Here is a 27,807-nt window from a genome sequence, read left to right on the forward strand (position 1 = left end):
AAGACAAACATAGCTCTCTTTATGTCTGCGAAGCATTGACTCAATATTGTAAAAAAAATGATTGAAACATGAGGCAGAAAAAGCCTCAACCGCACTACTAGGAAGTTCAGCTTGAGGCTGATTCGACCTCAGCCGCACCAGCTGAAAGTTCTTCAAAATTGGGCCCGCAGTGAACGTGTTAATAAATATTAAAAAGCTTGAAGATAAACACGTAATTTTTAAGGTATTATTTTATATAAAGTCACAACGTAGTAGCTCTCACAGACAGGTCAAAAGTTACTCAAGGTGCCATGGATGTATTCCTCTAAGAGATCGAATAAGGAGAGAAAAGATCTTGGCTTGGTTTCGGTTGAAGTTGATGCTGTTAGCCCGGGGGCTTTTACAGCCTTATCGGCACTGAGGTCACGGAGCAGAAGGGTCCGTGAACTTAAAAATAAAACAGAAGCTGGACTGGCGCATTCCAGTTGTACGATGACGTTTGTAAATAGTAAACCGCTCTACCCGAGTAGAGCTGTGTAGTGTTGATGTACGCAGCTTGGGACGGCAGCGTGGACCACAGGTGAGCCATGAATGGATCAGTATCCAACTTCGGTTCGCCCACGCTGTTTGCGGTTAGGGAACGGGTGGTCGTTCTCTAAAACGGGTGTTGTGTTGTGGTGAGTAGTGTTTTGTTTTATTATGAATGACGCGATGTCCTGTGCGGAATGTCGCAAGTAAAGCGGTTATTGTTTTTTTTTTTTTTTGGCCCCGGCTATTGAGAGCCTTTCGTACCCCCTATCTTGTGTGGGACAGGGACTATTCAACATTATTTAACTTTTTCACTTATTTTATTATTTTCATTATTGTCTTCCATACATCGTATTCATTCTTTCCATTCTTGCCACAATTCTTCTGTCTTTCCCTTTCGCTCTGTAACGCCTTTCATACATCCCTCATAGTGTGATATGGTGTGTATTCTACGGGAACCCTGTGATGGGCGTGAGGAGTACGTCCTTGGGACATCTCTTGGTTTTTGCTGAAGAGAAGTTCTGCAGACATACGAAAGTAATACGTAGACTATATGGCCGCTGGAAATCAGTCCAGCGAGCCAAGAATAGGATGTCCACCTTCTAGGATAAATAACAATGTTAAAGACGTCGGAAACTCTAGGTGCAGGCTGACTTCTATCAGTTTTAGATGGAAATCTAGAGGAGAAGATAATGATGAAACCTTACTAAGCAAGATTCTGTCTTTGCTGCTCTAGATGTCTTTTTGCTAGGCCATAACACGAATCATGTGGAAGGCTGGAGAAAAAAAACAGTTATTTGGACAATAATACAAATCACAATTCTAGAGTGTGATGAGATCGATTGAAAAATGAAATCAGTGACATTTATAATTACATGAGGCGGGCTGGGTGCTTCATTATATTAAGAACATATAAGGTGCTGAAATTCAATTATATCTTGTTCGTGGTTAGTATACACTTATTCCTCTATTACGACGGGAAAGCTTTTAGGTGGATAATAATTGATAACTAAATAACAATAGTCAATAATGCCCGAGCTCTACACCGTGGCTTCATCCCCCGCGCGGTGGGGTCGATGGAGGGATGGGCCCTCCCCTCTCCGAGGAGGTCTGGTCATTCAGACCGCGAGTGAGAGGCGCCGGGTAGACACGTGCGCTCCCTCCGCAATATGCATTGTTCGTATTGAGTGATAAATCGAAGATGAAGTACCTCTTTCTGCTCGCCACCTCCCTGGCCCTCTGGCTTGTCGGTGAGTACAGCCTTCATGACACCAACACCGCGTTTGAAACGGCCCTTATGTTATAATTTTCAAAATACAAATCAATCAGCCTTCACTATATTCCAGTGCTGTATGTCGCTTTGGGATAATTAAATTTCAATATAATTTTCAATCAAAACATCGTATACACTCTTCTAAAGATAATTTTATTCTTTGTTATATATGTCGACATGTAATATCAAAATAGTAAAGTATTTAACAAAATTACTTATTTATTTATACATTGAAAACATTGATATATTTATGGATGCATTTATTCATAGATATATTACAAAACAGCGATGTTTTTCACGGATTTATGTTCAAATTAATTTTCATGTTTTATTCAAATACCAAAGAGCAATAATGAATTAATTATCATTTTATAAGAGCAATAATAATTTCATTTTATTTATATATGTATTTATTAAATTTATTAAGGTTTATAAAAAATGTATAAATCTGAAAAACTGCAATATTATTTACGGATTAATTTTACATTTATATTTTGTTTTTATAATGTGTTAATAGCTTTCATATTTTAAACAGTTCAGTATGTAATTTATTTTATGTGTATTTATGGGTATATTAAATAGATTTTAGTGTATGAATATACATGTAAATTATTACGTTGTAATACATGTAAATTATTACGAATTCGGAAACACTGAATGATTTTTGTTATATTTTTTCGATATTAAGTAAAACACTATTATTGTAACTAAATTTGCGTATATTTAAAAAGATTATATACTGATAAATATGTGAATTGTGGTTTGTAGTACTAAATATAAAAAGAAAAAAGTTAAAATTAATTTATTAATCATAGGGACTAAACTGGAGTCTAAATCACCATTTTTTCTACTTTGCTTCGTCATGTGTAATAGTTGTGGAGAAGAAAGGCAGAAACTCCACAACAACACGTAGTTTAAAAAAGTTTAACAGTACATATTTATACACAGTGTTAAATATAGCCTAATTGAAAAAAAAAAATCAAGCGATGTCATTGTCAAGGATTCTTGTCATTTCAATCTTGTATTCAATATGATACTAGAATAGTATTTGATTATTATTTTTTATTTATTTATGTATATATCAAACAGATAGACGTATTTATATGTATATAAATTTTGGTATAATGTGATTTTTTACATGGATTAATTGTGCAATATATTTTTTCACTGTTCATAAACGAAGACCCTATTGGTTACGTTATATGATATTTACAAATTCATTAAAAATTTCTTTGTCTAAAAATGTAACTATAGTGGACTTAATATCTAAACATTTTCTAGTATTAACACTAGAAGAGATCTAATATTTATAATGTAAAATGTGAAAAACTTTCCTTCTTTTGTTTTGCGAAATACACTTTTACGAAAATATTTTAAGCCAATCCATACACTTATAAAGGTACTTACTGTTAATACTACATGTTGAGATCATTTTATTTTTAGATACGAATTAAACAAATTTCTTTGAAAATACGTAACGGCTTTGGAGTTTCTTGGGAAATATTTTCATCAACTGTAGATGAAGCTTTATTTGAAATATATTACATCGGGTCTTCTTTGTATCTTGTTTACTTAATTGCCGATTTTTTAAATTATATATATCAAACTACCAAACTACCAAAGGGGCATTTGTAGTTACCGCAGGTTCAGAGTTAAGGCTAAAGTTCTTTTATAGAAAGCACTAGGCCTCCGATCGGAGCCTTCGTATGAGTTCCTATATTCTACTGTATTATCAGTTGACCACTGACTTTAAAGCCGTTTAAGCAGACTGTTCGTGAAGAGATATCATGCAAGGGTTCCGAGGACTTGAGCTGATCGAACCTTGAAACAAAGTCAAGGTTCATCGAGTCAAATGAAAAGAGTATAGTATATTACATAAAAAAAAAAATATTAAACTAGAAAATCATGGAAATAAAATATAGTTACATGTTTCTGAGGTTGATTTTGAATAAAATTATTTATATTCTTATATATTATTAAAACCAGATATCTCTAAACGCATTCTGAGTAACTTGTTGGCCAGGAAATAGAAACATATCAACTCTAGTTAAATACTTTTCGGGCTAGACTATACAGGGCTATATTTGATAGCTAGTGCACGCTGTTAGTCTTTCTGGCTTTTACAGCTTCTTCTGACTCAGGGCTCCAAGATCTGAAATACGCGAAATACGAAATTAAAAAAAAAATCGTAACATGCGACGCCTGATGTATTGTATAGACTAATTGATATCTGCTCGGAAGGTTCAAATCTTTCTCCAAAAACTTTTCGAGCATATTTGATTCTGAATTTCTAACGCGTATTGGGTGAAGTATAGAATGGAGATCATGTCCCGACAACAGCAGCGAAGGATGTCCACTCACAATGTGATGACCTCGTTAAAGTCGTCGAAATTATATATACAGCCTATTTTTAATAGGTCCTTTTGGAAAACTTTTGGTGAAGCCTATGTCCAACAGTACTTTCTATGGCTGAAATTATGATGTTGATTGAGTGACAACTCTAGCCGAGGTTACTACTCCAGGTCCTTGCCCCAAGAAACATAGCTATCCAAGAACACGGTGACCTCCTTTACTAGTGACACTGTATGTGATGTAACAGCTTGAGGCAAGTTTCTTTGAGGCCTTTTGGTAGATTATGTAAAAAAGGGGTAAGTTATGAAAAGGGGTTTAGACTAAGATCATTTCCTGCGCTGCCTTCTCTTGCCCGAAGCTGTAAAGGTCAATAAGGCAATAGAGTAGAAACAAGAGAAGAAAGAAAAGGAATGATCGGGTTTTATTGTACCAGTTTTGTGCTGCACAAATGTGGCGCTATGTTTCATTTCGCTTCATGAACATTCTATTTTAATGGTAAATCAACAGCATATGTATTCATTTATACTACAAAGTTATTAGTGAAAACATTTTTACTCGTATGATGATTAAAAAATTCCGTAGTTTCTAAATAAATAACTGAAGGGTTTACTGTTGTATTTTTTAATTTTTTTTAAATAAGTGATTAAAAGATTACATACATAAACTAAATATGACAAAAAAGCACTTACATAGCTTCTAAAATCAAACCTTACGACTTTTATTTGATGTCCCACAAATCAACGTAAAGACAAAATCGCGAAAGAGCAGTTTTAAATTTAAAAAAAAACGACGCTGTATCTTTTAATGTCACTCGCCAGCATTGCATAGCACATATTTTTAACAAGGTCGGTAAAGGTTTTATGTCGCAATAATTTTGCGTACATGGTTTTGTCAAAAACTGCAATTTTTTTTAAATCAGACGGACGCAGTATGATCGTGTCTGTTGTTAACAAAAGGTTTATTCACAGTGACATGAAAGTGAATAAAAAATAATACAAAAAAAATCTTGTGGCCATGTGTAAATGGTAAAAAATCACAGTATACATACGGTACACGTAAGCGAAGTAAATTAATGAAGATATGTGACGTAGATTTGTTTAATTTTCCGCGGAAAGCTACCATCAGCTTTGCGAACTGATTTTTTCTTGACCTTTTGTTTTTTTTCTTTTTTTGTTACCCCCGCTATTGGGGGCCTCTCGTACCCCTATTTATGGTGGGACAGGGACTTTATTTGCAATTTAATTTTTCACATGATTTTTTATTTTCTCTCTCTTCTTTCATATTTTACTTTCTCTTTCGGTCTATTGTCTATCTTTCATGCTACATTTCTACTTTCTTACCCTTTTGCTCTGTTCATCTATCATTCTTTCCTCTTTTATTTTTACATTTTTTTATTTTACATTTTTATTTTACATTTTTACTTATTTTCTATAATACATTATATGTCACATTTGAGTTTTGTTTTATCACATTTCTTATTGTATATTTGGATTTTTATTTTTTTGTCTTGACCTTGATTTATGGGGAAACCTATACATGTTGTGACATATACGTACATTCGCACTGCAAGACTTAGGCATGCCCGAAGATAACTATGGGGGAATATACCATAATTGGTGGCAGGCGGGTTGGCGGTCGCATTTTGATATTATGGTACGCATAATACGCAGCTGTTCATCTTCTGTAAAATTGTTCATATGTAGTGGCAATTTTATATTGTTAATTGTGAATTATATTAGACTATATTCCAGGAATCGAGCCGCGACCTACGATCGCAAAACTCAGTTACCCCACAACAGTGATAGCTATATATATTGTGATGTGGAAAAACGTTTATTGAATAATTAACATAATTTGTGCCCGGAAAATGAATAATGCGCCTACGAGCGGTTGCGCATCGTTCCCTAGTTCAAATCCGACTCCCCGAGAACTGCAACGGTCGCGGGCGCACGTGCTGCGCCTTGGCTACCTGCCAAGGTGCAAGCAAGAGCGCGTAAGGTGCACGCCGTGCGAGTGAGCGAGACGAGTGGGCGAGACGAGCAAACGGTTGAGCGTTGTGACGACGTCCGCGGGAACTTTTTATGTAGCAAAATTATTACAATATATATATTTACTAAACTATTACCATGTGCCATATATTTAATGAGACACAACCGTATGCACTAAACACCATGGATCTATGGAAGACTAGCATTACGACTCGCCGATGGTCCCGTGTCGAAAGTTTGTTAGCACACACACAGATCATAACGCAACACGTATACACACATACACAAACACGGATACGATTCCGTTCGGAAAAACTAAGAAATGTTTTCATGTTTTCATCAGTAAGTGTAGTTTTTTTTTGTTTTTGTGCGTTTGTGTTTTTTGTTTTAATAAGTTACATTACTATAATCATTATGTTCAATATATATAATTATTTATGAAATCATTGATTTTTGGATACGGTTTACTATATGTCAATTGACAGCTAATACATTATTCACCTCTTCCAATCTTTTACATCTATATCTAAAACCCTGAATAACTGATTCATTTATATGTAACAATTTTTTTGTGTTTTCTTCTTAGTATTGCCTGTACGTATTATATAATTGACGACATGCATCGCAAGGTGATAAGTATCATAGAATCTTCTAGATTTTATGGTACACTTAGTTTACAGTGCGTTTCCACTACGAGATATATTGTACTCTAATTATTTTTATTTCCAGTCATAATTGTATTTAATATATTACCGCAGTGAAAACTAACATTAATGTGATAGAAAGGTCTTCGGTGCTAGTACAACGGCATGCCGCATCTCTTCCGCTTCCGGCGGGGTCAAGGAACTTACTATAGCATGCGATCATTTGCATCGCAAATATGTTGATGTAACCATGATTTGTTTGATGAAATTGAGACACGGTTAGTAAAGAATAGGTGTTTGACGGGAAGTAAATGAATGTGGGGGAAGCGTAAGATCGGTCATTATGTTGATCTTTGGAGGCGGTCTTTGCAGCGAGATATCTATCCACGCTTGGTATGTGGATTGACGAGCGCAAATTCTTTTTTCTAATTTATTCGGGAGATGCTGTAGTAACCGCGAGAGGAAAGGATGATGACTATTCTTTGCCATCACCGTGGTTTTTAGGTTCTGGACTGGAGACCATGGACAGGAAGGCACAGCGTAGGAGATTCACCTACAAGATGAGCAGACGACAATGTTAAGGAAATCGGAAGACGCTGGATGCAGGCCACTTCCAACTGATCCTATGGGGGAACCTATCTATGGGGAGATCTCATGCCCAGTAGTGGACGCTCTAAGGCTGAAGATATGATGATCTGTTAAACGCCTGGTTTCAATAGTTATTATGTTTTCTAAATTTTCTTTTATTTATTGCACGAGAGCTTATTATGTATTAATAAAGTCGTGAGTGTGATTATGTGTGTGTATATATATATATATATATATATATATATATATATATATATATACGTATATATAAACCACGCGTTTGATAGATCAACATATCTTCAGCCTTAGAGCGTCCATGAGTTCCCCTACCATAGATTTCAAATAAGATCGGTAGGAAGCGGCCTGCATATATATATATATATATGCTGCACATATATATAACATATAATCAGTGTAATCGTTTCATCATCAAGTAAATTTGTTAATAAGGACATTGAGAATACATCATTGCGTATATTTATACACAGATCCGTTTTATATTTATGGCTTAAATTAATGTACACTTTTGATAAGTCTTGATTCACTAATACATTACAATACAATAAACACTACGTTTTTTTATTGTATTTATTTATCAATATTATATCGTTCCAATTGATTATTCATAGCAAGTAGAAGATAACGTTTCTCGGATCAGCCAACACAATAATAAGTCCCGGGATTGTGATAATTCATGGTTACATTAGTTATGTCTTGAAGATGTTACGTAGAAGGCTATGTGTTTATACGATTATGATTATTTCATTGTAAACGGCTGTCTTTACGTTGCTCTTATGATGAAATTTATGCCTGGCGATTAAATGAATTTAGTTTTTTTGTTTTATTACTTTGTCTTATTAAACGAATTTATTAATAGATAAATCGTCATTCAATTGTTTAACAGCTGTCCGTTCGTGTGGAACTTGGTACGCTGTCTTTTGTTTCATAATAAAGTCGATTCTTTGTCATTTTTAATATACCAATATTATAGACAAGAGCTATTGTTTGAAAATTCGCCTGAACAATTTTGTAAAACTCGTGTTATTTTTAAACGGCTTCATTTAGTTCGACCTGTACGGAATTTATTTGTTTATTTATTTGGGTCAAAATTAGAAATTGAAATTTAAGCACCTTCCCGTTGTCAGATTGATCTGAAATTTGGTACGCACATTTAATTTATTTCTTTTGTCAAAAGGAAAATTTGAAGTATTATAGTTTTAGAGATAGCGTTATGGTATATGTACTATGTTATAGTATATATACTTTACAATGATTTCAGATATCTCTATTATTTATAGAAATACTATTTTACATATGCAATTGTCGAGTTGATTAGTTCCTCAACATAATACAAGTTAATTAAGTATATTTATGTATTAACTGTTATTGTGTAAATTAATAAATAATAAAAATGTTTCCTCTCTTAGGATAAAAATATTGAATTGGAATGAAATACCATTGCGGCTGTATATGTGTAGGAATAAAATAATTATAAGAATTTTAAATGAAAAAAACCTTACTAAAATAACGTAATCGAAATGACCGACATCGGATAGTCTTCAATAGCATGTCGAAATTGGCGGGAAAATTACACGTCAACTTGTCTAGTACGTAACGGAACGTCATCGTTCACTTTTTAAAAATGGGTTTGTCAAATGCATTTTTAACATGGAGCCAAAGTTATTCTTATTATGGTCGATAAAAACATTTTTTACATGTGATAAAAAGTTTGTAATTGTCGATTCTTAAACAAACATACAGGGTGATTGATTATTATTTTATTTAATATATTATACTAGTATTCTACAGACTACATTTCGTAGAGTGTGCGTTGGAATTACAACTAACAATTCTTCCATCTCCTTTCTTCAATCGGACTACAAGAAATGTGAATTCACGATGCTACGGTTGGAATTACTTCCGCTCGCATTGAGCGTTTTGTAAATACTTTTATAGTGTAAACAGCCAAGGAGTGGAACAAACTATCGGCGTAATTGTTTTCAGACAATTATAACTATGGAGTCTTCTAGACAAGAGTAAATAGGTTTCCTCTAGTCAAGCATGTACTATCGTAGACCTTGTCAGCGCATCAGGCGAGACAGAGGTCAAATGTAAAAAAAAATTCTAAAGTTTTAGAGGGGTGAATGCTGAATGGATTTTTGCTGTCAATCCTATACAGACAGGGTTTGTTAAACATTATTTCGAATTTAATGTAAGGTACATCCTGTCTAAAAATCAATAGTTACAGAAACAATAAAGTTATGATAATAAAGTAAGAAATAGCGTTTAAAAAATTGGAATAATTTCAAATTAATTTTTTTTAATATCTGTTCCTGCAGACTACACGGTCAGAAGTTACTAGTTTGTTGAATTCAAATAGAAAAAAAATAAGGTGACATATTTCAGAATGGTCACTTTACACACGATAATTGGAAATAATCGTAAAATCTTTAAAACTATTTACTGACAAATGAGCTATATGTTACTTTTAAGATTTTTACCCATAACTACTAAATCAGTAAATTTTCAAGTTTATTTATTTATTTACTTTATTGGAGATAAACAGTAACAAAAGGCAGTAAGAAAGTACAAACTTAGAAGCTTAGACATATAAAATTAGTTACAGTTGTTACCTTATAACTATCGCACTGAGAACATATAATGATTTATAGTCAAACAATGACAGAACAAGTAAAAACATTACTAAACAGGGATCAAAGATTATGGTTTATATATTTAAATTATGTTTGTTTATATATCTATGTCATATATTTATATTATAGTTTAAATCGTATTGTGTACTCAATAATTTCGAACGAAATTGTCTTTTAAAAGATTCGAGAGAGCACGAGAATATATCAATATCACTAATATATGAATTGTGGAGGTCACACATTCTGTATAAGTTAGTAAAATTGGTACTTTTGAACTTTAACTTGGTAGTTAAGTGTAATAAATTTAAGTTTTATGTATCGTTTCAGCCCATAGAGGCCCACTGCAAGCCATAGGTCTCAACCAAAGATATCTATGGGGGGGATGTACCATAATCGCCACGCTTTGTACTCAGGTTGGCGATCGCAATGTGGTATTACAGTACGCAGAGGATGCTGCTGCCAGTCTTCTTGAAACTCGTTTGTGAATAGTGGCAATTATAAATAATTAATACACAAATTGTTAATAAGAAAAGGACCAATATTTAGCCACTTTCGCACATGCAGTATTAGTCGTGCAATGGAATGCACCGCCCGCCAGCCCGCTAATAAATGCGTATGCGGCAAACAATGCGAATCACACAACCGCCACAGAGTCTCTGTGTTTGGCACTAATCGGTGTTACATAACTCCTGAAGATGCCCCGTTGAGGGGTGAAACACGTGTTGAGTAATTTGGTGGTGGCGGGCGGTGCATTTCATTGCACGACTACCACTGCATGTGCGGAAGTGGCTAAATATTGGTCCTTTTCTTACTTAGGATGGACTTCCGCGAGGTAACGCCTGATTCCATTAAACAAATTGTAAATGATAGAGGATTGAACTCGCGACCAACGATCGTAAGCCGGAGTTCTCAACCGCTGAGCTAAGAATATCAATGACAGTTGTAAGTATATATGTACAAAAAATTCACAAGAAACTTTCCTATCGTTTAGTACAAAGGTCGAACGATATTCAAAGAACTGACATATATATTATGAATGGGCTCGCTTCATGTCCGGTAGTGTTTATATAAATTATACTGAAACATAATTCATGTCTGCATGTGACAGCTGAAGTTGATACGCAACGCAATTTTCTTCCAAGATATATTAAAAACACCAGCGGCGAATGAAAGAGTAAATAAAATGAAGAATTTTTTTCTTGCATCATTTTAATATCATATTTTAATGTTTTTACTGTTTGAAACAGAAGAGACATCATCGTTGCAGTCAACACAATAACCACGGCTGGACATAACTATCCCCACGGATTTCTAATAGGACCTATAAGAAGCTTGCAGGCTTGTCAGTTATACATAGAGAGAGAGAGGGAGTAAGAGAGTGAGAGAGAGAGAATGAAAGAGAGAGAGATAAAGAGAGTGAAAGAGAGAGAAAGAATGAAAGAGAGAGATAGAGAGAGTGAAAGAGAGAGAGAGAAAGTTTTTCCAGTCCTCGAACCAGTCGGAATAATCTTGTTCTCTTATGCCTTCAAGATCTTCGATTCAGTTTTTATCTCTCGTTTTTATCAATCGTGTCAAAACTGTGTCCCCGCATTGGCATATCAAATTTGCTGAGTAAGCTAGAAGTCGCACGAAGCCAAATCAGGTGAATACCGTGTTTGCGGAACGATATAAGTCGAGTTTTGGCCAAAAAAGTCGAAAATTATTTGGTATGACTCAAAGGAAATGCCAACTTTTGATAAACAGACGCTTGGCAAATAAAGACAGTCCTGCCAACCTAGGGAAAAAAATTACCTGCCTTCCTAACATCAAGGAGTTAAATGACAAGTTTACTTTACTTTTTAATCTTAGCTTAATTACAGCGTACGACTTTGTTTAATGTATGACTATTTATTTATACACAAATTCCTCCTAAATTTTCAATCAGTAATGATAATTGTTTTAATTGAAGTACATAATAACTTTAAAAAGAAAAATCATGTGATCTTCTGTAGTCGTTCCAATGAAATAACAAAAACTTTTTTCTGGAATGTTCTCGACACGTTCGTGGAATTGACATTCGGTTGTAAATAAACACACCGGGTCGTAACTTGAAACGGCGCGGCTTTCAGCTCAAGGTGAGCAAACAGTTGAGGAGTCATCTCATCTTAAATTCTATGAATATTCACTGCGGAGTCTTTTCGTCGCGTTGGCGGTCATTTGTGAGTCGAAACTTTTTGAGGTCAACCTCTTACGAGTGAAACTTCTTGGTTCATAAGCTAATATCTAAACAATTCAGATGTGAAGAACAATAATATACGGACGGTAAAGGTAGCGCTGGTGAACAAAGATACTCATAACTTGCAGTCAGTGTTGAAATATTGCCACAGATTCGTAGAAGAACGAAAGCAACCGACATAAACCAGAGTATTTGCAAGTTATAGTGGCAGTAGGTAAGCCACATAGCGCGCAGAAAACATGGCAACAGGGTCCTCAAAGTTCTGGACCACGGAAACAGCGTAGAAAGTCCATTCATAAAGCGGACAGGACCATTTTAAGGCCACCAGGAAATACCGGACGCAGACCGAGTACAAGCGGTCTTATTGGAAATCTATACGCAAGAAAGTCCAGCAGTGGAAGTAGTAGGGCTGAAATGATGACGACGATTGTTGCCATTCTCCACGAGCTGAAGATCATACAACGCCTCTGGCTAATAAAAAAAATTAAGTAAGTAAAGGACCAATATTTAACCACTTCCGCACATGCAGTGGTAGTCGTGCAATAAAGTGCCGCCAGCCCGCTGAAAAATGCGTATACGGCAAACAATGCGAATCACACAACCGCCACAGAGACTGTGTTTGGCACTAATCGGTGTAACATAACTCCTGAAGATGCCCCCCTAATAAATATTTTAAAAAATTGCTCACAATTTATTATATATATTGACCATGTTATGAAAGAACTTCTTTCTTCTAGAGTTATTGGAGCTTTTTTTTAGAATTCATATCACACAGGCATTAGCGTCCGTGTCTTCGTACAATTACATAAAACTCATACATATACATTGAGTTCCTTACGTATATTACTTCGTCTTCTTATTTAATGCCATATTTGTAATTCTTCAATATAAACCACGAGATAAACTTAAAATTATAAAATGAACTATAACGACTTTGTCCTTTTCACAAATTAGAAATTTTTCATTCTTATTTTCTTGTCTAAAGCGTTCTACTTTTAAATAAACTTCTACTCGGAATAAGAGATAATAAACCGTTATAATTTTAAAAGAACGTTGGAGACTTCTCAATTTAAAAGTTTACGTGAACTTTATTTAATTTGTATCATATATATGTATGTGTAAATTTTATATATGTATTATATTATATTATTCTATTGGTGTTTACGAGTAACTATAAAATACGTAATGTTTTATTATATGTGTACACTAGTTGGTTATTTTTTCATTTAATTTAGTTATTTCATATTCTTTATTGTAAACGATAAGATACATAATATACAGATACAATAATATACAGAAAAGTACAATGGGCGGTCTTATCACTCAAGGCAATCTCTTACAGACAACCATAGTAAGGAAAAGATAATAGTACCTATAAAGGGTAGTTCACGTGTACAAAAAAAATACATATTCACAAACAAATGAACATAAATATACAAAAACATACATAGACATACATACTTAAACATACATACATACGTATATAACATATATACTTATAATAAAAAAGGTGTAATACATATTATAAATATATTACAATAATAAATAAAAACATCAAATTGATTTGGATCGCACTTGCCTCGGATAAAATAAAGAAACAGAGGAAGAAAAAGTAATGACTAAATTGAAATGAAATGTATAAATGAAAAATTGAATAAATTGAAATGAAATGTATAAATAATCATAGATCTAATAAATAATTTTTAAACCATTTTCTTAAAAATAGGTAGTGACTTGGCACGTCTTATTGTCTTATTTATCTTCCTTTAAGCATGTCATTTACACATCTGCCCACCTGTCATTTCTGCATAACTCTGAGCTAACTGGTGGAGATTGTTTATAACGCATTTAAGAGGTGTAAATTAAAAAAAAATTAAATAATCTGATAGATAGTGGTGAACGAACTATCAGCGCAGGATCCTTGTATGAGAAGATCCAGTGCAGTCCATCCGTACGTCCAATCCAGCCGTACAAATGCACATGTGTATTAGTATCGTTTTTTTTTCGCTCGCCTTTGTGGAGGCCTTTCTTACTTCCTCTCTCTTGAGTGCACAGAGATGTGACAACAATAATCCTCGTTTTCTTCCATCTTTGTGTCAATTATTTTTTTTTGTTTCATTCCTCACATATTCTATCATTCCTTTTTTATCCTTTGTTCCGTTCATACCTCATCACACTTTCGCAGAATTCCCTTACGGAATTATACAGATATTACATTTTATATATTACTTTATTTTTGTGTTTTTACTTATACATTATTCATTTATTTTAAATTTTACGTTTTCGTTCATTCAGTTTTTATTAATTTCTATATGGTATTTATTTGTTTACCCAACCTGTTTATACACTCTTTTATGACCATTCTGCAATACTCCACCAAGGTATTAGTGTAAGTTAGGACCGTATGGAAGCATTAGGCCAGAGTTCCCTAAACTTTTTTGTGTCGTAGACCCCTTGCCATGTTTTTCCGTGTTGGGCAGATCCCCTATTTACCTGATATTGATTTCCTGTAAATTTCTAACTGTAGTGAAGTTTAGTGTTAAAAACTTAAAGTGAAAACACATATTAATTTATACATTTATTAATTGATTTTAAATTAAAACTACTCAAAATAAAATTTTGTATCTGTTATGTAAAATATACGTAACATTAAATAAACATAAAATAAACTATAAATAAAATAACATAAGCAATAAGTCAATATTTTTAATGAGAAGGATGAACCTGATGCTTTAATAATAAATTATCAACATTTAGCGTCAATTTTGTAAGGGTTAATCTTAAATCTCCTCGGTTTATGATGTCCAGTCTGTTTCTATTTTTCTTCATAGGTACTTTTATAAATAATGTAAACGTTTTGATATTATAAGATAGTATGATGTAAGTAAATAGGTACTATCAGAGTATTTGTTGAGATCCACTATCGTGGACCCCCATTTTCATTTCATGGACCCCCAAAATTTTTTTTTTGCTGACGTAGACCCCTGCAGGTTATCATAGACCCCTAGGGGTCGATATAGACTACTTTGGGAATCACTGCATTAGGCGATCACAATTCTTCCCAGATCTGTTTTATAACTCCACCCGTCTCATATACAGCTACAAACTGTGGAGAAGAAGGAATGTTTAAAACTGAATGTTTTTAAATAGACTAATAAAGGATATATGTAACAATCCTGTACCGTACCGTTTACCCTTCGTATGAAGTTCGTAACGAAGCAAACGGGAGCTGTTAACCACAGCCGCTTCTCGAGACTAATCGCCCTTAGCGATCCGACCCACCCTCAGGGTGAAACATGTTTATGTCAAGTGTTTATCACATGTAATTTAGTTATGGTCCAGCTTTATATCTATTGATTATTTGTTTTATTTAAAATTTACTAACTCGACAGATCATATCTCACTTTCACTTATATATTTACTAATGATATTAATAACTGTAATAATATTGCTACATAAAAAGCCGCCATATGTGAAAGTTCCCGCGGACGTCGTCACAACGCTCAACCGTTTGCTCGTCTCGTCCACTCGTCTCGCTCACTCGCACGGCGTGCACGATACGCGCTCTTGCTTGCGCCTTGGCAGGTATCCAAGGCGCAGCAGGTGCGCCCGCGGCTGTTGCAGTTCTCGGGGAGTCGGATTTGAACTAGGAAACGATGCGCAACCGCTCGTAGGCGCATTATTCATTTTCCGGGCACAAATTATGTTAATTATTCAATAAACGTTTTTCCACATCACATAACTAAATATTATAATTTAGGTTGTACATGTGTATGCAATGAGAAAATCAATTCGCTCATTGTATGTAGCGGCCCAAGTCGGGGCTTTCCAGGGAGCCCTCGAGCATTACCTTTAAAGAGGTGTTAGGTTAAACCGTCTCAATGCACTGCATTCTCGTAATCTCAGAATCTGCAACTGCCGCAGCAGCAGAACAAATCAGATAAAAAAACATAGGAACAATATCTTCAAGCTCTTCTTGATCTCTTAGAAGATAGGCAAAGTTTTTAGTACTATTTTATAATGCGTAAATAAATAATGCCCAAGTTATTTCAATAAGAGAACATGTGATACAATTTGCTACGTGAAGAATAAGGATTTTCGAAATTAATTCCACCCGTACTAAACTAAATTCTTTGCTTTTTATTTATCGACATTGCAAAAGGAAGCAAAAAGAAATAAAGGAATAAACCGTTATTGTATTTCTTTTTTTTTCATTATTACATAAGTACTAGGGAACAAAATAGAAAAAATTATAGGTAATGTCGTTCTCAAGTAATGAAATAGCTAAGAGAAACAAGGCGTTATTCATCAATAAAAATAATTGATTATTAATAATAACATTTGACGAAATACAAATCGAAGAGAGTGTGTTTCCAGTCTTGTTTTACGAAGCAGAATCATAGATGATAAAGGAGAGATAACAGAAGCGGATTGGTCCCCTGGAATTATGGTGCTGAAGATGAAGTACGAAGGCTCTCTTGTGGGCTCTTTACAAATCACGACGCTTTTGATAACTTCGTAGCTTTACCTTGAAGGAAGCCATTATAGAGATGTATTTGTTTCCAGTTTTATTAAATTAGACACTTAAGAATTTTCCTTATTATACACAAAAGTGACCAGTGTAAATTAAACCAGTGTAAAAATTTTTTGACTCTTCAAGTGTATTCGAAGGATAAGTAATACACGGATTTTTAATTTTATTCGATCTTGGATGCAGGGATTCCGAGCAACTGCTCTCCGGCTATGTCCAGGTCAAGGCCCAGTCGATCTTTTAGGACTCTCAAAAATATTGAACTGGTTGAAAGATATTTACTTTAAAATCCATGACTTTTCAATACAGAGAAGATTGACCTCACTGGGACTTTTAAAAGCGATTATTCATGAAACTTCAAAGAAGTTGAAGTTACACAAAAATTTTAATTCTTCAAGAACTGAAAGAAAGGTGATATCCTCGGGCAACTGACGTCACCCATCTTAAATCCAAAGGATTTTTTATAAAGCTATCTCAAAGAGAGAGCTTATAATAACAATCTCTGAATTCTTGTGAATTTAAAAGAAAATATTCGTTCAGAAATGTGGTCCTTTGAACCAAGTTTAAGGCAGCGTTTTGCGCTTAACACAGGACTCCGTTTGAGACAGTGCAACTGGACAAAATTAAATACACTTTTTTATTTTATCGTCTGATGCTGTTAAAGATATGTGACAAATAGTAAATTTTTTATTTACGTTGGTAAAATAAATCTGCCACCATACACCTTTTATAAACGATTGATATATAAGCCTGAGATTAGAGTATTTTGGTGTGGTATGTAATATTTATACAGGGTGATTAGTTATGGGTGTAAAATCATTAAAGGGATGAAAGTATAATTCATTCGCTGTTATTTAATACGAGTATATAGTGCATCGTATACAAAAATCAATGGTTACAGGTATAATAAAAATCTTTATCTATTGATAATGTACTGTTGGAAAGCGTTTTCAAAATTCTTTATATTACATATTAAAATTAATCATTTTTTATTATCAGTACAGACTTTGAACTGAAAAGTTTCAGGCATATCGAATTTCAATAGAAAAATTATAATGTAACGAAACTTCTAAGCGAACGCTTTATTGATTTTAAATAGGTGTAAAAAATTTTTATTGACCAATGAACGAAAATATTAAAAAAAATAAAATGAAAATGATGGCGGTGATTTAATTATAACTTTACAAAACTAACAGTAAAATAATACATAACAATAAACTGACAGAACAAACGAACAAGCATAAACTGCATCGCAACACAAACTGTCAAATAGTATAAAAAAAACAAATAAAAATACAAAGAGGTTTTAGATGATCCAGTAAGTCGCCAATAAACTTACGTTGTAAGGCTTTTACATATATAACCAATCTCTCTGTACAATTACTGTTTTTTACCGTATCACTCGACACTGTTTTATTAAAGTATAAATATTTTTCCATCCATCTAAAAATTATTTATGGCAAATCGCGATTGCGGTTAGACCATAACCATAGTGTTTTATTAGATGTAGTTTTTTTATTAGTGATCCCTATTGTGGGGACCTCCCATTCACCTCTATCTTGAGAAGAATGGGGCCTTTTTTATTTTTTCAGAAATTTGTAGATTTATTTACTTTACCTGTTCCATATATCCCATTACGCTCTTTCGTCACAGTTTCTTGCCTCTGAATCTCTTTTCAACTATTTCCTCACTACCACAATTATATGACATTGTTTAGATCAGTGATTCCCAAAGTGGTCTATATCCCTAGGGGTCTATGACAACCTGACAAAAATTTGGGGGTTCATGAAATGAAAATGGGAGTCCACGATAGTGGATCTCAACACATACATTGATAGTACCTATTTACTTACATCTTACTATCTTATAATATCAAAACATTTACATTATTTATAAAAGTATCTATGAAGTAAAAAAATTATTAATAATTATTAAAGTTTATAAAATTGTGTAAGTTGTAGAATGTTGGTATCATAGATTGGTTTAGTTGGTATAGTAGATACAAAATTTTATTTTGAGTAGTTTTAATTTAAATCAATTAATAAATGTATAAATTAATATGTGTTTTTACTTTAAGTTTTTACCACTAAACTTCACTACAGTTAGAAATTTACTGGAAATCAATATAAGGTAAGTAGGGGGCCTACCCAACACGGAAAAACATGGCAAGGGGTCTACGACACAAAAAAGTTTGGGGTACTCTGTTTTAGATGTGCAACAGAGTGTGGTTTTATTATTATATAATGATAATATAATACATATTGTAATATAATGTTAGCTAGGGTCGCTAAAGACAACGCTTGAAACTTTTTTACTGTAGTATCACTACATCTCACAAAAGCGTTCAGAAATAAATTCTTTGTAACAGTACTGGCGTATTCAATTACGCGGAATCATTTGATGAATACATTCCGACCCGTTTGGGATCGTACGATTGGATGGCAAGCGCCGATGTATCGGAATGTGGAATGCCTCGCTCTGGTATGCGCGTTCCTTACCGATTGATTGAAGCCGGTATACCTATGATGTAATTAAAGCCTGATCTCTCCTTTTGAAGGTATGCTTATCCCAAATTCTCTGGTATCAATTGAGAAATACCTGTAGAAATATCTATTTTAGAATATCTTCTTTCGATTTATTTAACTAATCGTTTTTATTTATTTAGGATTGTACGTTTATTCTATACTCTCTTACATCAATTGAGGACAACCTGTGTGGATATCCATTTTAGGGTAGCTTCTGTCGATTCATTTGACTAATCGTTTTTATTTATTTAGGATAGTATTTTTATTCCAAACTCTCTTGCATCAATAGAGGAATACCTATGTAGATATCCATTTTAGAGTAGCTTCTGTCGATTTATTTAACTAATTGTTTTTATTTATTTAGGTTAGTATTTTTATTCCAAACTCTCTTGAATCAATAGAGGAATACCTATGTAGATATTCATTTTAGAGTAGCTTCTGTCGATTTATTTAACTAATCGTTTTTATTTATTTAGGATAATATTTTTATTCCAAACTCTCTTGCATCGATTAAAAAATACCTGTGGAAATATTTATTTTAGGATATATTCTGTCTATTTATTTAACTAATTATTTTTATTTATTTAGGATAGTATTTTTATTTCAAACTCTCTTATTTCAATTGAGAAATACCTGTGCAGATTTCTATTTTAGAACATCTTCTGTCTATTTATTTAACTAATCGTTTTTATTTATTTAGGATAGTATTTTATCCTAAACTCTCTTATTTCGATTGAGAAATACCTGTGCTGATATCTATTTTAAAATATCTTCTGTCTATTTATTTAACTGATCGTTTTTATTTATTTAGGGTAGTATTTTTATTTCAAACTCTCTTATTTCAATTGAGAAATACCTGTGCAGATTTCTATTTTAGAATATCTTCTGTCTATTTATTTAACTAATCGTTTTTATTTATTTAGGATAGTATTTTTATCCTAAACTCTCTTATTTCGATTGAGAAATACCTGTGCTGATATCTATTTTAAAATATCTTCTGTCTATTTATTTAACTGATCGTTTTTATTTATTTAGGATTAGATCATTAACTTTCACAATCATGATTGAACAAAATATTAATACTAGCTAAGTGTCATTACAATTATAAATGTAAAATTATCAAATAAAGGTAGTTGAGATCATCAGATAATCTGAAATTAAAATGCCGTTGCATTCTAAATCATACATGGCCAAATCTTTTACCATACAGACTATTAGCTTGTGAATGTGTTGTGGAACGTGTTGTCATTGCCAATTTTTAAGAAACGGTTTAGATTCAGAATTTACTCGACCTATGATTATTTATACATTAATTTAGTATTATATTTTCTTTCTCCGTTTAAATGCCAACTTATCCTAGTAAATTTAATGTTATTAATTATTGCTGCATTGTTATATGAAATATTTATTACTAACATAGGAATAAATGTATGTAAATATATGTATGAATGAATTTGAATTCCTTCTACTTCTATATTATGATTTTCTGGAAAAAATTCTGTTGTGCGATGAGACCGTCAATAGCACATTTTTTTTGTTAGTTATTATGCAACTATATTTTTATTTTTTAACATGTACATAAAAGAATATTAAATTAGATCAAAGATTTAATGCCATATGCAAAGTTTATCAACAAATCGAATCTATAAATAAATGTCGGAGATTTATACAGAGCGTATGCTTTGAGTTTAGAAGCAAACGCAATGCAAATATGTTTGATTTGGTTTACACAGGATGTTTGAATATCGATACGTTGTCGATTTCCTTTTCAGATTTCATGTTATGGTGTACATATAGATATATTTAGCTTTGATTTGTTATTGCAGGGTAAATTATAATAGGATTATAAAATAATCGATACTCACTTGAGGTGAGTAATAGATAGTACAGTATCAGATCTATGCAATGCCCAAATAGCGTGGTGAATAAATGGCAGTAATGACTTTAAGGTTCTTCAGTAGAAACCATTGACCAGCAATTGCGTAAGGCGGGTAGACAACCTTTTTTAACCGTAAATCTGTGGGAGAGGCTTCTTTCCACCAGTGCACAATCCACGGCTAAAATGATGATAATGAACACGACTCTAATAGTAAAGAGAAAGCTAACAGTTGATGTTGCAAATCAAAATTCTCCATATCTTTGCATTTATTATCATGACTATATGATCTGAGATGTTAACACGTTCACTGCGGCTTGAGGTCGATTCAGCCTCATGGTAGACTTTGCACTGGTGCGGCGCGTAAAACTCGTGTTTTCTCTCTAGTGCGGCGGCTGTTTACACTCAACCGTATGAGGTATGACAAAGACAAATATAGTTTTCTTTATGTCTGCGAAGCATTGACTCAATATTGTAAAAAATATTGATGAACATGAGGCAGAAAAGGCCTCAACAGCACTACTAGGAAGTTCAGCTTGAGGCTGATTCGACCTCAGCCGCACCAGCTGAAAGTTCTTCAAAATTGGGCCCGTAGTGAACGTGTTAAATGGAATTAAAAGTTTTGAAAAAAAAAAGTTTTTTCATCGTATCATGCGAGGAACAGTGGTAACTCAGTGACATGCGATAGTAAGTATACGATATTACATAATTTACGCAACCACTGCACCTTCAATACTTTACACAGGTCGTCGCGTTCTACATAACAAAACAAAACATCATCCACCACACCACAACACCCGTTTTTAGTGAGCGGTCGCCCGCTCCCTAACCGCGAACAGCTTGGGTGAACCGTGGTTGGATCCGGATCCCTCTTCTGCTCGCCTGAGGTCCACGCTGCCGTCCTAACCCGCAAGCACACTCCAGCAACACACCCCGTCAAAGCTCTACCGCGAAGAGCCTTAACAACGTTCAAGCTTCCCCGTGCAACTGGTTGGCGCCTCCCCAGCTTTTAGTTTCTAGTTTAAATCTAGTTCACGGACCCTTCCGCTCCGTAAACTCAGTACCGATGAAGCTGTAAAAGCCTTAGAGCTAATAGCATTAATATCTTCAGAAAAAATAGAATACACATAATTTACACTTTGTGAATTAAATACACAGTATTGCCACAGCTCGTAAATAAGTTTCCAGGAGATGGGCAGCAGTGTTTATAGTAAATTCGCTCGTTTTATCTTTCAGGGTGAGGCCTATACCTTACAGTAGGCGTCAATGGGCTGAAAATGACGGGAGGAATAGAGTATTTTGCATATAAAGGTTGATAGGTTCTGACAATAGTAATACAGTTAACATTGGTTTTTAGAAATTTCAAATTTTACGTAACTTCTCATTTGTGTTAGTCATTTTGACTTAATTATAATTATAGCATGATATGACCATATAGTTTGTTAAGCAAAATATTTTTTAATCCGACGTTATGAGCAGAGAACACTTATATAGAAATTATGGCATCTAAAAATTACAATATAGTATACATCGAGTTTTGTAATTTAAATCTTAAGGTGACTTTGTTTTGACGTGTGTCAATTAAAAAATATTAATTTAATAAACTATATACAATTATTTTAAACTATTTATAATTATATATATATATATATATATATATATATATATAATTAAATTACACTTAAAATGTTGTGTCGTAATCATAATAGTAGGGTATGAAATTATTATAAAATTAGTATTACTCCATGTATTTCTTTGTTCCAGTACTAGGCTTCTATAAAACGAATTTATAACGTTATTTTCCGCTCCATCGCTTTCCTTAATAATGGTTTCAAAAAGCACTCGATCTTTATGAATTTACTTTAAAAGTCCTTTCTATTATTTTGTCAAAATTGCCATAATTTAGGTTTATATAATTTATAATTTAGGTATTAAAATTTGCAATAATTTAGGTTGTAGTAAAACCTCTTTCGTTGAATATCTTCTATCTGACTGACATGTGTTTTGGATAATAATAAATACAAGATAAATTTTAAAAAAGAAATATGAAATTTAAAATTGATATTCCGTCGTAATTCTATTAACTTTTTATCTGCCAAATGAGAGAATGGAAAGAAAGCAAAGTCGGTGCATTATGTAGTTTTATTACAAAAATTGTATTGTGCGCATTGGCCAGTAGACTGCATGTGTGTGCATCAGCCCGGAAGTGGATTTGGCGTCGCCCCGTCCGGTTTACATTTTTATAAGCCAATGCAACTTTAAAATTGGCAATTCCGTGCTTCATGCGCTATTGGAAATTTTGATTTAACTTAAATTTTATTTTATACGTACAACTAACATCAAAATTAAAAAAAAAAACTAAAATCATAAATGATTTTTCTATACAATTTTATGGTTTACGAAAGGTTTTCCAAATAAGAAAAGGACCAATATTTAGCCACTTCCGCACATGCAGTGGTAGTCGTGCAACAAATTGCACCGCCTGCCAGCCCGCTGTTCACATTTATCACAGGGTTGGAAGTAGCTGGCACCCAGCGTCTACCGACGATTCTTTCAAAGTCTGTCCCCTTTGAAGGACATTCTCCACTTGTTAGTTCGTGGTCTCCACTCAAAAACCTTAAGGCACCAGCGGCCAATTAGGCTGATCCTAACGTCAATATTATAATTGAATTCAATAGAAAATTTGCATATTCGTAGTATCGGAGAATGGAAGCCAAACATGAAAATTCTACGAGGAGAGCAAAGGCATGTGATAGAGGCATGTGGATACCAAGGTTGTACTCTAATTGTAAGCTTTTCTTTTTTGTTTTGAAAATCTCTTGAGGAGAAATGATAAAAATAATGATGATAATTAGGAGTACCTAAGAAGGTGGTTGCTATCTAGAAGTTAATTTAAATGTCAGCGAGATAGTACGATTTGTCAGTGAGAAAAAATAAATAAATAAAAGGAACAAATTAAATCCCGTAGCACTTCGCACCATCTGTTCGAACTTGCTTCACGCGCTTTCAATCGGAAGTTGTTCCAGTCGAAATTCGTTCCGCGTCATTCATCGGAACATAGTCAGAATCTGTTCCGCGAGTAATTCTCCGCACCGTCGCACCATTACTCGCTTAACGACTTTACACTGTTCGACGTTTCCGAATTAAATTGAGAGTCGGGCGGAACAATTTGCGTTCGGATCTTCTTAATTGAGTTCTCATTTCAATAGACGTACGTTTTTGTGACTGAAAAAATGTTAACTCGGAAAACGGTAGACGGAAAATTGTTTTTGTAGTTATATTAATGTAGTTAGTTTTATCCTCCCTTTTGGGGATCTCTCGTGCTCCCTTACTATGTGTAAGACATTATCTACAATAAGTTTTTACAATTTCTCTTTTGTCCTTCTTATTCTCTTCTCCTTTTTTTCCATGCCTTATTACCTATCACATATTGCTTGTTTTACTTCGCCTACCTTTAACAATACTACAATTTTAAATTTTTATTTAGAATCCTTATTTTACAATTTTTATATTGAAGTTAGTTATATTTTGTTTCCATTATTTTATAATAATGTAATTGAGTAGTAGAGAATTAGAAATTGGGAGAAAGTTGAATTTGGTCACAGAGCGCCCAGAATAGTTGGCTGCTATGTCTTTAAGGATTTGGAAGGGAGACCAAGACCAAAGTGTACAGATGATCCTGTAAGCAGACAGCTTGCAACCACTCCTATTGGATTCCATGGAATCCATAAAAGATGTGTAAGTTCAGCTAATAGTATTATTCAAACCAAAATAAAGGTGATTACACACTACGGTTATCTATAAGAAATAACAGTCTCGAGAGATAAGATCGCTTACACTACTTTTTATTATTAAACACTATGTTTTACTTTCTCATATTTAGGTGCAATTTATATTTATTATTATTTATATCAATGTTTTTCAAATAGGCACGTTATCAGAAACACATAATACAATTTAACATTACTTTCATATAGTAAAGTAATAATTAAAAATGTTTGCCTTTTGTGGGAGAATCCATCCCTTGCCATAATTATGCTAGCTGATGTTATATTTTAAATACACTCTTAATCAACCAATGCTCAGTTTATTGTATTGAGTATTCAATACCATATACACCAATACCTCGCTTTGCGTCGTTTCGTTTTTCGTTTTTTTCGAATTGGCGTCGTTGCTTAATTAGTATTAACTTTCACTGCGCGTCACTGTGCATTAGATTTTCGAGATTGCGTTGTTTTGGGTTCGAGTCTTTAATTTTTTTTTTTAATTTTCTTTTTTTTCTAAAAGATAGAAAAAGAGTTCAGTATCAATTAATAAGTGTGTTGTAATGTAGCGTGTTGTATTTTATTTAAAAGAGAATAATAAATTTATTTAAATTATTACGTGTTGTTTCTGGTTACAAAAAGGGTAAATTTGTTTATTGGGAGAGCTATATTATTTTTGTTTTTTTAAATGTTTACTTTGTTCAATTTTCTTTTAAAAAAGTAGTATTTTCGTAACCCTGAAACCTATCTTCGATCTTTACATAGTTTGCTATAGAAAATCTTAATTCACTTTGCGGCGTTTCAATTTGCGTCGTGTTTTTTTGGAACGTAACCACGACGCAAAGTGAGGAATTGGTGTATACGTAAACTGTATTGTTGAAATTAAAATAATCAAGAAATTAACATTTTTTTGAGTTACACGAACTTTAATGTTTAAATGATATAGATTGTAGAAAAAATTTCTTCACATTTTACATGCAAATTTTGAGAGAAATTTTTTCAAAGTTAATTTACTTTTAAATATAGTGTATATACGTCTTTAGAGAATTTTGACCATAAATATTCAACCAGTAGTCAGCAGTCATCACTTGATGTTAATCTGATACTGCCTAAAGAATTATGATGAGGACAGGAATAGAGGATATGTGATCAACCGCTACCTAAATTCTCTTAATTTTTGTTGAGTGGCTAAAGATAAGTTTCCGATAGTTGTCATGTAAGACAACACGACATCTATTGATTATTTACGCTCATTTTCTCTCATTTATATCTTTAGTCCCATCAGTTGTTGTCCGTAGAGATTCGTAATAATGGTTTTATCTGGCGTGAAAACCTCGTCATTGACAATGCTCACAGCATCCACCAAAAACCATGACGTTTTCAGCGCTTTCAAAATGTTTTGATTTCGTTGCGTTTCAATTAAATCTTACAAATTACTTTACGGTTTCTTTCAGTAAGCTTCCACCGTACCAAGATATCAAAGTTTTTGTATCCTCAGCTTTTTTTAAATAGGTAACTTGTTTGTGATCAATTTTTAAACCTTTGTAATGTTTCGATCTTGATACAGTTTTTCAAATATTGCTTCCATTTTATTCGTAACCAAAGCTAAGTACATCTTCGACATCAAAGTACAAAATTAAAATTTTTAAACCAATTTTGTGTTACTCTTAACAATGCATGATCCATAAATAATTTTTCGCGGCGTTATATATTCATTTTTTTAAATAATTTTTTAATGTGTTAATGTGTAATTAATATTTCCACTACAGTTACTTATTTTAAAAGAATGAAAAAGAAAGTAAAAACAGCTGGTAATATTATTTTACAATATATTTTAAATAATGTTACATTTACATAATTATTAATCAAAACCAGCCAGATAAAAATAGTAAAGTCAAAAAGATTTTATTAAAAGTTCATATATATTTTTTGCAAAAATTCTATTTACTCGTCCTAATATATTTTCGATAAATAAAACATAGCATTACCCGAGGTAAAAAAAACTAGGAAGGAAACGTCCCATAACTTCAAGCGACGGTACGGAGATACGATCGAGGTTGGGGTGGTCGATCCAAAGTGTACAACCCCAATTTGTACACAGGGTGGAGATCTAAACCAATTTACGTTATTTTATACGCAGAGTGGACAAAGTAATACATAGATACAAACTTTAAGGATAATGTTGTACGTGTTTTAAAAATCGAAAACTAAAGACCGTAAAATGTCAATACAATGTAAATGAGTTATTGAAAGAAAAGTAATAAAAAGATTGTTTATATTTTTAATTATCAATATAGTCGTCGTAATTTCTGCTCATAGATACCCACTGCTGGGCATAGACCTTCCCCAAATATATTTATGAGAGATATACCACAATTGCTACGTTTGGTTGGCGATCACAAGTCCTCTACCACTAGACTACATTTATTTATATATATGTATATATTCCTACTTTATCTTCAATGTATATGTGGTATATATGACAGATATAATCACAATCTATGTAGACATCACCATATATTGCGTTTTATAAAGCGCAGAGACTTGGCAGATACTATATATTTAGCTATAATTTCAAATGGCTTTGTCGATTATTCCGAGCTCATTAGTTCTATATTTATATATGTCTTATCTTTAGCAGAGAAATACTAAGCCACTTTCTGCTCCTAATGGTCGCAGTAATTATTGAAATAACTTATTTCTGTTGCGTGCTCCGTGCAGGTTGAATGAAATGGTCGGTGAATTAGAATTTAACCTTTTTAATGTCAATTCGTGTGCATTCAAGCATGAATACATGAACGATTTATTTGATTCTAAATTTAAAATAACGAAATTTTTATTGCATACATTGTACATAAATATTGTAAGATTTTATTATACATCCTATATG

General features: G+C 33.2%; 1 protein-coding gene across 1 annotated transcript in view; it reads left to right on the plus strand.

Moving 5' to 3' along the window:
- Positions 1-1,684: 1,684 nt before the first annotated feature.
- Positions 1,685-27,807, plus strand: part of Hasp (Hig-anchoring scaffold protein) — a 146,497-nt gene continuing 120,374 nt past the window's right edge. Inside the window, exon 1 of the mRNA XM_068769131.1 lies at positions 1,685-1,757. Within this exon, the coding sequence (XP_068625232.1) occupies positions 1,709-1,757 (49 nt within the window). The 5' untranslated portion in view covers positions 1,685-1,708. The remainder of the gene's footprint in view (positions 1,758-27,807) is intronic.

Source organism: Battus philenor, unplaced genomic scaffold, assembly GCF_028537555.1.
Source record: "Battus philenor isolate CCGP_79_NKW_IND1 unplaced genomic scaffold, ilBatPhil1.0.hap1 SCAF_27, whole genome shotgun sequence".
Taxonomy (NCBI): Eukaryota; Metazoa; Arthropoda; class Insecta; order Lepidoptera; family Papilionidae; genus Battus; species Battus philenor.